The sequence below is a fragment of the Dunckerocampus dactyliophorus genome, chromosome 1 (genome assembly GCF_027744805.1).
Source record: "Dunckerocampus dactyliophorus isolate RoL2022-P2 chromosome 1, RoL_Ddac_1.1, whole genome shotgun sequence".
Taxonomy (NCBI): Eukaryota; Metazoa; Chordata; class Actinopteri; order Syngnathiformes; family Syngnathidae; genus Dunckerocampus; species Dunckerocampus dactyliophorus.
This window is the reverse complement of record NC_072819.1, coordinates 6338316-6354946: the sequence shown is the minus strand read 5'-3', so window position 1 is coordinate 6354946 and position 16631 is coordinate 6338316. Positions and strand designations below refer to the sequence as shown.

At 41.5% G+C, this 16631-nt stretch overlaps 1 protein-coding gene across 1 annotated transcript; it reads left to right on the top strand.

Moving 5' to 3' along the window:
• The first annotated feature begins 1500 nt into the window (after positions 1–1500).
• znf217 (zinc finger protein 217) lies at positions 1501–16375 on the top strand. The gene is made up of 5 exons (XM_054782759.1): positions 1501–1777; positions 3243–4571; positions 6583–6690; positions 12195–13337; positions 15924–16375. Exons 2-5 carry the CDS (start codon positions 3272–3274, stop codon positions 16037–16039), a joined length of 2667 nt encoding a protein of 888 aa, XP_054638734.1. The 5' UTR covers positions 1501–1777; positions 3243–3271; the 3' UTR covers positions 16040–16375.
• The last annotated feature ends 256 nt before the right edge of the window (positions 16376–16631 follow it).

Below are 16631 nucleotides of genomic sequence, written 5' to 3'. Positions count from 1 at the left end.
ATACAATAGTATACAATACAATAAAATACAATAATAAAATAAAAAACAATAAAATAATATACAATAAAATAAAATACAACACAATAAAATACCATAAAATACAATAAAAATAAAAAAACAATACAATACAATAAAAGAAAGTGTAGACAAATGCTGGGACTAAAATGACGACAACATATTATACATACATATATAGTATATATACATTCTATTAAATACATTTTTTGGAAAATGTAGACAAACATTGCAAAATAAAAGTAATTTACTGAGGGACTATAATTATAGTAGTGAAAAGCTCTCCACATAGTATTATCTATTTTTATTATTATATACTTTAAAACAAAAATGCAAATAAAACCCCCAAAACAAGCCAAGAAATTAATAAATAAGCGATTTGGGCAAAATGTTTGCTCACATTTGTTTTCGTGTATTATTACTTTTTGTGTAAACACTATCATTTCTTTCTTTAGTCTTTGGGAAGATGGCTATGTCATGGTGTGTTGTTTTTTTTTATTTTTTTATTCAAGTTCAATTAAATACTTTAGAAACATTTGACCACAATCTGTATTTCCTTAGGGACTAAAATGATAATAATAAAGAACTCCACGTAATGCGATACACCTGTAGTTTTACTATTACTGTATTATTATAATATACCCTTTAGACATAAAAAAGTCAATAAATGCAAAAAAGCAAGCCAATGAATAAATAAGATATGTAAGAAATATTTTATGTATAATTACTGAGTGGGTTTTTGTGAGAAAAAAACACCACAGTCACTATAAAAGTCACATAAATGTTCTTTGTTGTTGTTGTACACATAATAGTTAGCTTTTCTTTGGAGACATTCAAAGCGTGTGTGAATGCACTCATTGTTGGTGCCATGCATGCATGGAAGTAATGTGGCTTTAAGCTGCTATCAATGGTGGAGGAGGGGCTGCTGCTGTGACTGCCTGACTGTAGAGACAAGAGTCTTTATCTCATCAACACAAGTCAGTGCCTTGGCAATCATCACGTGAATAACCTGAACATCATCCCTTTACTTTCATCATGTTCTCTACTTCCACGTTTGCATGTCGTGAAAGAGGAGGAAGCTGACTCAACCAACCTGCTTCTGCAAAAAAAAAAAAAAAAAGAAAAGCCTCCTCCTCCTCCTCCTCATGTAACTGTGAAAAAGTTGGAGGGGCCTCCTCCCCTCCCCCCACCTCCACATGGTGGTGCCTGCAGAAGAAGAAGAAGAGCAGAAATGAACCTTTATTAACACAAAGACTTGTTTCAACGTGTTTAGTCTAGTTAATGAAAAACGCACACGTGCGGCTGATTAGTATGTGATGTCACCATGGCGACAACAACGCATTTAGTCACAAGAAAGTAGAAAAAGCACTCCCCCTCCCCTCCCCTCTTTACAAAAAGAATAACGATTGCACTTTGTTTTTCTTTCATCTTTCGTCGGGGGGGGGGAGGACGCGACGCGCGCTCATGTGAGGTGAGGGAGGTCTTGCCGTGAACGCGCCTCCTCATCTTCTTTGCTCAACAGCTGCACCGGCAGCACGCTAACTAACAAAACTAACTAACCACACACGACTAGATAGCCACTAACCAAGACTACTAACATGGCTGACGTGCGACAGCAGCGTCAACCCTAGCAAAACCCACAAGAAAGACAAAACCGGAAACGTCAAAAAGTCTTCTGCTTTAAAACAAACAACACACAAAACATGTTAACGGTTAAGTCGTTGTCGTTTGGACCCTGAACGCACCACCAGGACGCCTTCAAGTGAGTACTGTGAAAAAGTTTGTCTCCCGTTTGTGTAAGTGTAGTGTTTTGTTTTCTTTTCCCACCCCATGCTAAAAGAGGAGCAATAGGACGTGTCTTAAGTCAGAACGGTGTTCGAGCGCCGAGTTAAAAAACAGTGCAACGGTTCCCCCAGCAGCTTCCTGGGTGTGAACAAAGAAAGGCTGATTTACAATCACACACTTGTTGCACACCTGGATCCGCACAAGAAACACAAATAACACAACGTATTGTCGTGAATTGATGACGTCACGCACTCGCATCTCGAACATAGTGCACCTGAGCTGCAATCAAAGTAACGACAGTACTGTATTATTACATGTAGTAGCGCACGGGGGTTAGCATTAGCGCTTTGACATGTTTAAATAGTTGTAAAACGAATAGGATTACACAATAAAATACACAACACAGCTTTTTAGCTTTGTAGGTGCCCTTTTGGTGAGGGTCTGGATAAACTTGCCCATACAGGAAGTATCAAGTCTGATGGCATCCATGGGATCATAAATGGCTCCGCCTGTCCTCAGGCGCGTCATCAGGAAGTAGCCTGCTAGCTAACAAACAAACAAACAAACAAACATGGCACTCCGGTCGAAAGCGTACGAGCTAACGTAGGCTAACGCCCGTGTGGTTAACAGTCACACCTGCCGACATCATGCACTCATAACTTGAACAAAGTTCAACTTTGACTACGATCTTTGACTAGGGTTTTTCTTTTTTCTTTTTTTTTTTTTTAAACAGCAGAGCTGTCCTGTCATATAGAGGATCTTTGACTAGCAGTTCTGTAGTGGGTCCTGAAAAACAGAAGAGCGCTCCTGTCATATAGAGGATCTTTGTCTAGGGTTTTTTTTTGCAGTAGGTCCTTCAAAACAGCAGAGCACTCTTGCCATTTAGACAATCTTTGACCAGCAGTTTTATTGTGGGTCCTGAAAAACAGCAGATCGCTCCTGTCATATAGAGGATCTTTGACAAGCGTTTTTTTTGTTGTTTTTTTTAACAGCAAAGCGAGGATCTTTGACTAGCATTTTTGCAGTAGGTCCTGAAAGACAGGGGAACGCTCCTATCATATAGAAGATCTTTGACTTGCGTTTTTGCAGTAGGTGCTTAAAAACAGCAGAGTGGTCCTGTCATATAAGAGGATCTTGTCTAGTTTTTTTAACTGTAGAACACTCCTGTCACATAGAGGATCTTTGACTAATGTCTTAATACAAAAGCAGGTTTTACCAGCAGTCTCAGCTTAGAGGAAATCGGTTGAGTCTACACTCTATTGCTAAAAAGTCCCATTTCCTGTTTCACTACATTGAATGGTCACTGTTTTTGTGACACAAGTGAAGTGATATCAAGCAAGCATCGAAGTGATCTCAGTCAATCAATTAAGTGGTATCAAATTTGGAGTCACTTAGGAGCTTAAGAAAAGCCTCCTGAGACTGTCTTGTGTTTTTATTCTCAGGTTGGCATCACCTTCACGAGCATCCCAGCATGCCGACTGACTCTCTTCTGCCATTCCTGGAGAGTCCCGACGGACTGGCCCAAGACAGCTTGACTAGCAACAGCGCCAACATCCCGGGACCCGGCTCCAGCATGACTCCTCACGGCAACTACCTCCTCAAAGCCAACGAGCCGCCATCTTGTATGTTCTGCGACAAGACCTTCACTCACCAGGATGAGGTGGGCCCCCACGTCCTGACACAGCACCCCACCACCTTCTTCGAGCCGGCCGTGCTCAGGATTGAAGCAGAATTTAGGATCCCGGGTCAGAGGGCGCGGCCCAAAGCGGGCAGCACAGCGCCGGAAAAAGAGGAGGTGCACAGCTGCGTGGTGTGCGGCCAGGTGTGGCAGGACGCTGGTGAGCTGGAGAACCACCTGAGGAAACACAAGGACTACTTCACGTACTGCTGCAATGTGTGCGGGCGGCGCTTCAAGGAGCCCTGGTTCCTCAAGAACCACATGAAGATGCATGGCAAGACCGGAACCAAGAACAAGGCCCTGCAGGACCAGGAGAACCCGGTCACGGTCAACGGCGTAGTCCAAGAGGCCGCGTCAGAGCCCGTGGTCACCGCCTACAAGATGTGCATGGTTTGCGGGTTTTTCTTCCCGGACCATGAGAGCCTTGTGGAACACAGTCAAGTCCACAATCGAGAGCTGGAGCCCGGCAAAGATGAAGACTCAGACAAAGAATTTGTGAACCAGAACAGTTTTCTCCACAGTCTTAATCTCAAGCCTCATCCCCCAGGAAAGTCTTTGCAACCCGAAAGAACATCCAAATGGATCCCCCAGCTGGATCCTTACAACACATTTCAGGCCTGGCAGCTCGCCACCAAGGGCAAAGTCGCTGTCGGTCCCATCTCGACTAAAGACATGAGCCAGGAGGCCAGCACAGACAATGAGGATTGCAGCTCTGACAAGGAGCAGACGAACACCACCTGGCCCGACGCTCAAGTAGACAAAACTGTCAAGGATGTTCCTAGCAGAGAGCTCCGGTCCCAGCATCAGGTGCAGGCGGTGGATCGCCGGGAGCCGCGACTGCTGCAGCGGCAGTCCTTGATGCAAAAAAGCAAAGACACGGAGAGGCCCACCACGTGCGAGGAATGTCGGCGGACCTTCAAGACCTACCACCAGCTGGTGCTGCACTCGAGAGTGCACAAGAGGGATGCAGGGGGGGACAGCCCCACCTCATCCACTGAAGGGACGCTGTCCAGGGCTGGCTCAGCGGACCACGGGGATGATGGCGCAGAGGACGGCGCTGAGGACGCAGCCATGGCGGAACACTTTGCTGCAGGTATTTCAAAATGATTAAACATCTTTCTTTGTTTGTGTGCGACATGATGTAAAAAAATTAATCACATGACTTTTGTCATGCACCTCAGCTCCACCTACAGGACTGCAGTGGAAGTGTTTACACAGTAGCTCCCAAAACGAAATACTAACAATACCAATGAGTAGTCAGTGTAGAACTTCAGTAGCAGTATAGATTTACTGTCCGCTGAAAATGAGTTAACACACAAATGTCTGAATATCTGGCAACACAAAGAATAGCCTAATAATAATTGTCTTGCCTACTGTCAAGCATGGTGCATGAGTGCTGCCCGCACTGGGGAGCTGCAGTTTGGTGAGGGCAAAGATGAATACCAACATGTACTTTGACATTCTGAATATCATCTGGTGGTCGTAGCAGTGTCGCGGTCTGGTGCTGCACGAGTGCTGCCAGTACTGTAGAGTTGCGGTTAGGGAAGAACAGTGACAACCCTAAGATCCGCTCCCTTTGTGGAAGCGTCACATTCTAGGGCTGCATGAGGGCTTCAGTCACTGGGGAGCTGCGGTTTATTAAAGGAAAGCTGTATTCTGACATGCACTGTGACATTCTGAAGATGCACTCCCTTTGTGGTGGCAACAGTCTTAGGCTGCATGAGTGCTGCCGGCACTGGGAAGTTGCGGTTCATTGAGAGAGAGTGAGAGAGAGAGGTGAATTCCATACTGTGATGTCCTAAGGATGCGCTTTGTTGGTCGTGGCTGTGTCATGGTCTGGGAATGCATGAGTGCTGCCAGAACTGGGAAGCTGTGGTTTATTAAAGAGAGATTAATTTCGACATGTACTGTGACATTCTTATGATGCGCTCACTTTTGTGACAGCACAGTCTTGGACTGCACGAGTGCTGCCGGTACTGGGAAGTTGTGGTTCCTCAAGGGAAAGATAAATTTTGACATATATATTGTTGCATTCCTAAGATCCTCTTCGTTGGTGGTGGTTATCTCATGGTGTGGGAGTGCATGAGTGCTGCCAGACCTGGGGGAGTGGCGGTTCATTGAGGAGAAAGATGAATTCCAACATGTACTGCGACATTCTGAAGATTCACTCCGGTGGTGGTTATGGTCTGGGTCTACGTGACTGCTGCCAGAACTGGGGGAGTTGCGGTTCATTGAGGGGAAAGATGAATTCTGGTATGATCCGCTCCCTTTGTGTTAGTAGTGTCACAATCTGGGGCTGCATGAGTGCTTCTGTCACTACGGCACTGCTGATCATTGACTGAAAGATTAATTTTGACATGCACTGTAACATTCTGAAGATGCACGTCACAGTTTTGGGCTGCACGAGTGCTGCCACCACTGGGGCCAACACAAGTGAACCCAACTCCCTACTCAACCCAACTTTCTTTACATGTTGGATTTCATGTTTCTCCTTAATGAACCGCAGCTCTCGCAGAGCCGGCAGCAATTGGGCAGACGCAGATTATGAAGCAACCGCCACAAAGGGAGTGGATCTTTAGAATGTAACAGTGCAGCAACATCATCTTTTCCTCAATGAACCGCAGCTCCCCCAGTTCTGGTATGACACCATCATCACGGGGCGGATCTTTAGAATGTCGTATGTACTGTATGTCGAAATTAATCTTTCCCTCACTGAACCACGTCTCCCCTGAGGTGACAGCACTCGTGCATGCAACCACCACCATGCTTTCCTGTAGACAAGACATTATCTTGCTACTCACTTGTGTTGCCAGATGTTTACACAGTGATGGTTGTGTGTTGACCTGCTTTCAGTAAATTTTCAGAAAAAAAAGAAAAAAAAGAAGCTATATAAGCTGTACACTGACTACTCTACAGTATGTCCAAGTTGACTTTCTACAGCATTGTCCTGTGACAACATAAAAAATAAAGTGCCTGCTGAAATGTGAGCTGTACTTATTAACAGGCTAATTGGGCTCCATGTAATTTGTAAGAGTGCTTCCCACCCCAAGGACCTTGGGCAGTAGGCATCTTTTGATGACTGTTTCTGTTCCCGTTTGTTCAAGGAGAGGACGGCTTCTACAGAGCCAAAGTACGATCAAAGCACTGCAGCTACTGCGGCAAGTCCTTCCGATCCAGCTATTACCTCACAGTGCACCTGAGGACTCACACAGGTAATCTCTCACATCAAATACACAATCTGTACAATCAAACTTTGACGTCATGGCAATTGAATTATTCAGTTCCAGGGTCAAACCGTACCTAATATTCTTAAATCATGCAAGTAAGCAGATAAAAGAATACAGTAATCCCTCGTCTATTGCTGTTTAAGTAAATTTCCGCGAATGGAATAGCTTCATAGTTAAAGCAATATTAACCAATATAGTAGAAATAATAAGATAAAATAAGACATAGAAAACCTGTTTACCAATTCAAGCAAAAATCCTGAGCATAGAATCTCTCACAAAATAATACTTTTTTCTGTTCCAGCGGCTCTCATACAAGAATAATGCTTGCAGACGTCAGTATATTATGAATAACCAAAAAAACTAGGCTGCCCTTATTCACAGTTGCAGTGTCAGTGAAATAACGTTGCGATGGGACATTGTACCTGGGTTCCAAAGTACGAAACACAGCACGAAAGCCCTGCTTCTCAACAACCGAATACGGCCACAAATCCTTCGCAATAAAAGTGTTTCAAACAGAAACACTTTTTTCTGAGTTGGGTGGAAAATGACTGTAGTTACCACCTGCTCCATGGTTCTCTGGTTGGCAGCAACTTGAGCTGGCTGTTTTTCCTCCTGGTTCGGGTGGAAACGTGCTATATGGTTTCTCATATTTGTCGTGTACCCAAAATATTTCAAGCTTGCATGACAAAGCTTGCATATTGTCTGGCCGTTGTCCAGCTCATTTTCACCTTCAACTACGTGAAAAGCCAAAGTGCTTTCACACGCTCTTATTTAAATCCAGCGGGTGCGGGTCGGAGTTTATGATCAGTCATTTTGGTAGCGTCTTATGGCTGCCACACTCGGGAGGCGAGAAACGACTGCCATTGGCGAAGCTCATTGCCAATGCATAGCAAACCATACACATGGGAGGCAATGAGCGGCTGTGACCAGCGACACGGGTGAGCGACGTGTTCACATCCAGAATTGTATGAGTCTCCCACGGTTTTGATTGGCTGTCTTGCTCATACCGGAGCTAGTATTGAAGATAAGCTTCCAAAAATGTCCATGTAAATTAATGTAAACTCACCCGCAATGTTTACTATGGCACCAACCACCATCAAAGGATGCGGGGGCCACTTTAAAATTATGGCTATTTTCTAAACCAACCCATGTAAATATGCTGAGACATTTTTTTATAGCAACAACCTGCATCTCAGCTTTGCGTTATCAATAACAAAGTATGTCATTGCTATCCATCCATCTTCTATACCGCTTCTCCTCATTAGGGTCGCGGGGGCATACTGGAGCCTATCCCAGCTGACTTCGGGTGACAGGCGGGGTACACTCTGGACTGGTCGCCAGCCAGTCGCAGGGCACATATACAGTAGACAAACAACAATTCACACTCACATTCATACCTATGGACAATTTAGAGTCACCAGTATGAACTTGCTTTTTTACATTTTTTTACAATTATTTCAACTTTCTTCTTGTGCATTTTTTTTCTTGTAAAATTCTGACTTTTATTATTATATTTTTACATTATTATCATAATATTACACATTTTTACCAAATGAATTTTCTGTTTGTTTTGTTTCTCATATTGACTCTTCTCCCTTTTTAATTTAAGTTTATGCAATTTTTTCTATTACTGGTATGACTTAATATTTCATATTTATTTGATGAAAGTGATTGCGTTTTTTCCCCCCATTTTTGCTGCTTTTTTTTTAAAGATTAATTTTATATTTTTCGAACGTGCCGAGGGCCAAAAACCGGCCTACGGGCACCCTGATATAGACTCACCTGTATTAGCATTAAGAGAGTTTTTGATTCTACTATATTAGGTAATAGAAGTGTAAAGGTGACTATAGCAGTGTTATTTATTGTCTAGAGGGCTCTAATAATGTTAAAAAACACATTTAGAAGCTGGTAAACAGGTTTTCTCTGTCCTATTTTCTCTTATTATTTCTACTGTATTGGGTAAAAGGAGTGTAAAGGTGACTGTAGGGGTGTTATGTCTGCTTTGGAGGGCTTTAATAATGTTAAACTATATTTAGAAGGTCGTCTTATTTTCTCTTATGTCTACTATATTGGGTAATAGGTGTGTAAAAGTGACTATATGGGTGTCATTTCATGTTCAGTAGAAGGTCGTAAAAGGGTTTTCTATGCTCCAAGTAATAAGTGCATCCAAAATTCACTTATCGCGGTCGGGTCTGGAACCAATTAACTGCCATAAAGGTGAGATTACTGCACCTGTGGTGGCTATTGTCTCATTAATGTAACATTGCTGACACCTACTGACCACTGTAGAATACTACATATCACATTGAACGTGTCTTCTGAATGCCTCTGTATTTGTGTTTTATGTCATTTAGCCATCTTTATGCTTGCAAATGCTTCATTTAGGACAGTGATTCCCAAACTGTTTACAGGCGCGTACCCCTTTAGACATTTTTCATGAAGCCATGAGCCCCCTACTGCTGCACACTTAAAAAAACAGAAACCATTTTTACATTTCATAAAATTGGAATATTAAACATGATTAATTGGTTAAATAATTTTATAGTGAGTTATTCTGGTAGAAAAATGTGTACTGTACATGGTGAAATTTTGATTAAAGTTTTACTTGAGCTGTGATAAATACATATCTACAATTAAAACATATCTTTTATTTCAGCCAGATGTTGGAATCCTTACCTTTTTGAATTGGTTGAACTTGAGCTTCACTTTCGTCCACTTGCAATCGCTGTGATTTAAATCTTCATATTAATTTGATACCAAATTGAAAGGGAAAGTTGAACAAACATGATAAAGCAGTATCCAAAGTACAAAAGTGTGCCTTGTAGTTTTTTCAATAAAAAAAAATGTGCCTTCGCTCAAAAAAGGTTGAAAAACCGGTTTAGACCACCCTTGTTTCTTCAGTTTCTTGTTCATTTTAATGCCTGATACAACTAAAGGTACCTATTTGTTTGGACAAATATAACAATGTACCAGGCATTAAAATGAATCAATAAACTGAAGAAAAAAGGGTGGTCTAATACTTTTTTTCCATGACTGTACATTGAGCGGTTTTCACAGTGCAGGGATTGGAACACCAACCAATATGTTAAACCTTCAAGGTTAAACACTCTTAATACACAACATAATCATCACTAACGTACGTACTTACTTGCATACTTATTCATATAGATTCAAGAGTTTTATTGTCATATGCATAGTAAAACAGCAGTTATACTATGCAATGAAATTCTTATTCTGTTCATTCTCCCAAGAAAAGAAAAAAAACACAAGAAAAAGAATAAGAACATAAGAAACATAAATACCAATAAATTAAGTAACAACAACAGAAGAGACATTAATACAGATAAATAATACAAATAAATAAATAAAGTGCTATGAGTGTGTGCGTGTGTTGCGTGTGTGAGTGCTTCGTTGAGAAGCCTGATGGCCTGTGGGTAAAAGCTGTTTGCCAGCCTTGTGGTCCTGGACTTCAAACTCCTGTAGCGTCTGCCTGACGGTAGGAGTGTGAATAATGAGTGTTGTGGATGTGTGCTGTCCTTGATGAGGTTGTGTGTTCTGCGTAGGACTCTAGTTTTATAAATGTCTTGCAGTGAGGGGAGGGCTGCCCCAACAATGTTCTGTGAGGTCTTGATCACCCGCTGGAGTGCCTTCCTATCACGTGTTGTACAGTTACCGTACCAAACAGTGATGGAGGCGGTAAGGACACTTTCCATAGTGCATCTGTAGAAGCAACTCAGGATTGTGGTGGACATGCCAAATTTCCTCAGTCTTCTCAGGAAGTACAGTCTCCTTTGGGACTTCTTGATAATTTGTTGGGTGTTGTGAGACCAGGTGAGGTCCTCGCTGATGTGTGTGCCAAGGTACTTGAAGGTTTTCACTCATATAACTCACACAGAGTTCATGCCGTGTCAACTTCCTTCTTTCTGCTATGGCCATGCGCTCTGTGCTATGAGGCGTTGAGGTGCGCCCGTAATTGTGAGTGTTAGGCGCTAATTGTCATTTTTATTCAGGCACCCCCAATGAAAATTGGCGTAGCCCTGGGGGTACGCGTACCCCACTTTGCACAAAATTTGCTTAAATCTGCATATTTCTTGACTAACAATAATCATAGTGACTAATAATATTCAACCACAAAACGATGTGATTTATTAATTAATATCTTCCAAAAAATGTAATAAAAAGACAAAATATTAAGAGAAAAAGTTGTCATCTAATGAGAAAAAGGCATAATTTTCATTATATCATGAGAAACATCCACCCATCCTCTACTGCTTATCTGAGGTCGGGTCATGGGGGCAGCAGCCTAAGCAAGGAAGCCTGGACTTCCCTCTCCTCAGCTACTCCTCCACTCTTCCCGGCGGATCCCGAGGTGTTCCCAGGCCAGTTGAGAGACATAGTCTCTCCAACGTGTCTTGGGTGTTCCCCGAGGCCTCCTATCGGTCAGACGTGCCCTGAAAGGGAGGCGTCCAGAAGGCATCCTGACCAGATGCCCTAAAGCCACCTCATCTGGCTCCTGTCAATGCGGAGGAGCAGCGGTTCTCCTCAGAGTTTCACTCGGATGGCAGTGCTTCTCACCTTATCTCTAAGGGAGAGCCCAGCTTTTGGAAAATTAGGTTTTTGGAAAAAGCTATACCGTTACAAGAATAAAGTCAAAATATTAAGGGAATAAAGTTAAAATTACAAGAAGGAATGTACAAAAATAAAGTTGAAATATGAAATATAAAAAAACAGCAGAAATTTTACATGAATAAAGTCAAAATTTTACGAGAAAAAATTGTACTCTAATGAGAAAAAGGCACAATTTTATGAGAATGTAGTATGAGGAAAAATAAGGTTTTAGGAGCATAAAGTTCGAATATTCAAGAAAAAAATTATGGCGTTTTTTAAACAAAACAATGAATGAAGTTGTAATTTTTGGAAAATTTGATTGCAGGAAAAAAAAATCATAATATTATGGAATAAAGTCAAAATAAATTTCGAAGAAGAAAACAGCAGAAATGGAAAAAAACGTAATTTTTTAAAATGAGAATGAAGTCCAAAATATGAAAGATTCTAACCAGAAAAAAGTTTCAATTTCATGACAAATTATGGGGGGGAAAAATGTCATTTTAGTAGCAGAGTTGAAATATTAGAGAAAAAGAAAAAAGTTACTTAGTCGTTAAAGTCAGAATATTAGGAGAAACTAAACAAAATCCAGTTTTTGGAAAATGAGGTTGTGGAATAAGTTAGAATATTATAGGAATAAGAATTTCCATCCATCCATTTTCTATACCGCTTCTCCTCTTGAGGGTCGCGGGGGCATGCTGGAGCCTATCCCAGCTGACTTCGGGTGACCGGCGGGGTACACCCTGGACTGGTCGCCAGCCACTCGCAGGGCGGGAATAAGAATTTGACCATTATTTTTGAAGAAAGTTGAAAAATGTGGAAAATGAAAAAAAGTCAAACATTGGCTCGGTGCTCACGCTTTTGTACCCTTTGCTGCGTCCCAGGTGAGAAACCCTACAAGTGCGTCTACTGCGACTACGCCGCCGCCCAGAGGACGTCCCTGAAATACCACCTGGAGCGCCGGCACAAGGACAAACCATGCGTGGAGATCCCCAGCAAACCTGTGCCCTCCCCAAGCGACGGGAAACTCGCAAACGAGGCCGCCAAGAGACCCCAACCGTGGCTTTCCGAGGACGGAGCGCCGAGGGAAAGCTGCGAGAGCGAGCGGGACAAAGCGGACCCTGAGAAAGTGATGGCTGAAAATGCGCCCGTCACGTTCCCCGTGGCTGCGCATCTGAAGGTGGAAAAGGAGGAAGACGAGGACTGCGACGTGCCGTTAAACCTGTCCTTAAAAGTCTCTCTCTCAGTCCCTCCCAGGAATGCGTTAATTCCGTCTGCGTGTTCCTTCTGCACGTATAAAACCATCTACCCGGAGGTTCTGATTATGCACAAGCGGCTGACCCACAAGGAGAAGTCGGACGTTTGCAGAAAGAATCTTTACAGCAAGCAGAGACGCCTCACGGGATGCCCACCCGCCCTTCAAGGTCAAGACGTCCCCCCGCTAGCCACCCTTGACAGGCGCCACCCTCGCCGAACCAAGTCCCCGCCCCCTCAAACTGCAAGACCCAAAGAACCCACACCCAAGCAGACCCACGACGGACGTCTTTGCGATGTTCCCCGGAGTCGCGTTCCAGAGCCGACCCGCTTCAACAACCCGTCCAGTGGCGGCAAGTACCAGACGGAGCAACCACCCATCTTGGCCAGGGTGGCGGCCGCCGAGAGGAGTTTCCCCGGGCGAAGCGGCGGCGCCGCGTGGCAGTCGGACGCCGCTCGCCTCTTCCTGTCTGACCCGTTCGGGAGCCTCACGCAGATTAGCGAGCCGTCCGGCAAGCGGCTAAAGCTTACCCTGCCTGCTGGGGACGCCAGGCCCGGCTTCCGGGGAACGCCCCCGGGCGAGGGAGTCATCAGGCCACCTCAAGGGAGGGCTCCAATCAAGAGTCCGTCCATCACCACCATCGAAGGCGGTTTGGGCACCGACTGGGACATGATGAACCTCCTGCGCTCTTGCGCGCCCAACAACCTGGCGTCTCTCTATCACGCCGTCCCGGGGAATCCCAGCCATGGGAGGCTGGCTAACACGAGAGCAGGTATGTCGGTTACCCACCAGGGGGTGCTGTCACACCCCCGTGTCTTTGTCTGCTTGGAATCAGTTGATGGTTTGCAAACTAGGTGGTTTTTGCTTCTGGTTCAGTTCCTTTTCACACACTAAGAAAATCCAAGTGAACCAACCTTAGTAGTTTGTTTTAATTGGAGCTCTTGGTTAAATTCAAAATGATGTATTTTATTAAATTGACTAAAATAAAACGGCCACTATAGACTATATTCAAACTACAGCGATACATTAATTTAAAGGTATGTAATTTATTTTTTACATTTTAATAAATAAAAAAACAACAACTTTAGAACTAGATTTAACAATAGGACTAGATTCAAACTATAGCTAGATTACATTTTAAAAAATGTAATTGCTTTTTAAAATTGTATTAAATAAAAAAAAATAGAACTAGATTAAACTATGGGGCTTGATAAAGACATGTGTAGTTTGTTTTTTAAAATTGTATTACATTAGTGTTAAAAAGACTAGGAGACTTGTTAAATTTACATTAGTGTTAAAAAGACTATAGGAGACTTGTTAAATTTATATTAGTGTTAAAAAGACTTTAGGAGACTTGTTAAATTTAAGATATTTTTATATTTTCAAATATTTAAACATTTTTATTAAAATACTTCAATACAAAAAGAGACTTGTTAGTTGGCGTTAATTGGATTGGGAGATGAACCAAAAAAATTTTTTTAAAATTAATTAAATCAGTTTTTTTAAAATGTAGGAGACTTGTTAATTGTGTTAATTGGATGGGAGATTTATTTTTAAAGACTTAAAAAAAAATTAAATTTGTTAAAAAACAATTACTATTAATTGGTGTTTAGTGGAGCAGTAGATTATTTATTTAAAGATGAAGTGATGTGAATTAAATTAGTTAAAAAAAACTTACTTGCAGTTAATTAGAGCAGTAAATTAATTATCATTATTAATGTTTAAAGATGTTACATTACATTAGTTGAAAAAAACTACAGAAGACTTGTTAATTGCAGCGGTTATTATTATTTTGTATTGAAAATTAAATGATATTTAGTTACAAAAGACTAAAGGAGACTTGTTAATGGTGTTAATTGGATCAGTCGATTAATTATTATTATTTTGAAATATGTAAGAATTTGAACTTAAATTAGATTTAAAATACTAACACGTGTTAATTGGAGCAGTAGATTATTTATTTAAAGAATGTTATTATTTATTTAATTAAATGACTTTTATTTAAATTTGTGGTTAATTAAAATTAAAAACTATAAAGGAGCTGTTAATTGGCATGAATTGGAGTCCTGGACTTTTTTTTTTTAAATATGCAAAAATTAAGTATTAGTTTAAAAAAAAAAACTATTGGAGACTTATTAATTGGGGCAGTAGATTATTATTATAATTATTATTATTATTAGAGAGTTGTTAATTTCCATTAAAATCCATTAAATTAGTTTAAAAAAAACAAACAAACAGACTTGTTATTTGACCTGAGTTGTAGTGGTAGATTTCTTTTATTTTTGCTTAAAGATGCAAAAAATTAAATTAACAAGTTAAATTAATTCGTTTTAAAAACAGTTAATTAGTTGGCCTTAATGGGAGCGATAGATTAATTATTATTATTATTATTTTAAAGATGCAAAAAATGTAGTAGAATTAAATTAGTTTAAAAAAAAAAAAACAGGAGACTTGTTGATTAAATAATCAATTAAATACTTTAAAGCGGTGGACCCCAACCTTTTTTGACCCACGGACCCACAATTTGTTCCCACAAATCTCCCGCGGACCGGGGGGGGGGGGGGGGGGGGGGGGGGTGTTCGTGCATTATAGCGATCTAATTGATCTTATTTATGATGAATTGTGTAAAGCTAAGACATGAATAAGATCAAATTAAAAGCACAAAATGAATGCTGACCCACCATCCACCAGTTGAAGTTTTACCAGAGAGATGATTACATGGCTGCTTGACGTGTGTGGTACAAGGCAGTGTGCTAGCATGAATTAACTTGAGACAAATGCGCACATTAGCACTCAATAAGTCATCAAAACTCACCTTTATGCATTCCCACATAGTATCAGCATTTGAGACCGAATAGGAGGTGAAAGAAAAATGGTAAAAATACAGTAGTAGTCTATCTGTGCGGCCACTTTTCAAAATAAAATGAAAAAAATGAAATAATGGAAATTATTTTTTCTTTCTGTGCGGCCCGGTACCAAATGACCTACGGGAACCGCTGCTTTAAAGCGCATGCAGCGCTAGATATGTGTATGGATGCCCATTTGTCCAATTCCAAAAGTACCCAAATATATTGCAGGCTATATAAAACGTAATTGTTTTTCAAGTGCATGCAGAGCTAGTGATACTTTAAATGCAGCCACTGCCATCTTGTGGAGTTAAAAAAAGAAATCATAGTGTTAAATGCCAATGTTTTTTGACCGGGCGCTAACTGGAGGGTACCTGCCTTTCTAGACCTCATGCTTGGCGACTATAGGAGACCCGGTGGTTACGAAATGGAGCGATATCTTGTTGACACCAGGTAAAAGCGTGCTAGTGTGTGGCGCATCTCAGATTAAACATGGCCCGTGTCTTCCTCAGGCGGCAGGAGCGTCCTCTTCCAACACTTGACCCAACCTCGACCCAACCCGCAGAGGAGGGAGGCCCCGGACCCCGCCTCCAAGCAACAACACGCCACCTCTGACAGCGCCACCTAAAAAGGGACTCTTTTTGTTTTTTCTCATCATCATCTCAAACTGTGAAGTTGTGTTTCGAACGCTGCTATCTTATATTTGGAGCGTTTTTCTGCCCACGGCACATCGCATTGCTGACTTTTCAGTGAATTTTGCTCATCTTTCAAGGTGACTTGTTCAGGACGTGATTGTACACTGTGAAGAAAACGTCTCAGGCTGTTTCCAAGATGTTGTGCCACCTTTTGAAGAGTTTGGATTAAGTTATTGTTTTTTTTTTGTTTTTTTTTAGTGTTTTCATTCTTTCACTTATGTAAAATGGAAAATATGGTTTGAGATTTGTATATGACACATTTCAATAAAGAGAGGCAAAGAGGTGTGCGATGATTGTTATGAAAATGATATTTATCGTTTAAGATAAATCAGCAGTGCCCAAAGTGCAGCCTGGGGGCCGTTTGCAGCACGTGGCTGTTTTTTTATTGGCCCTTGGGACATTCGAAAAATACAATTATAAGAACCAGCAACAGCAGCAATTGAAAAAAGGGCATTCATTTTACAAGGAAAAAAAGTCAGAAGTTGTAATCTAACAAGAAAAAGTTGTTAATTTCCGAGAATATAA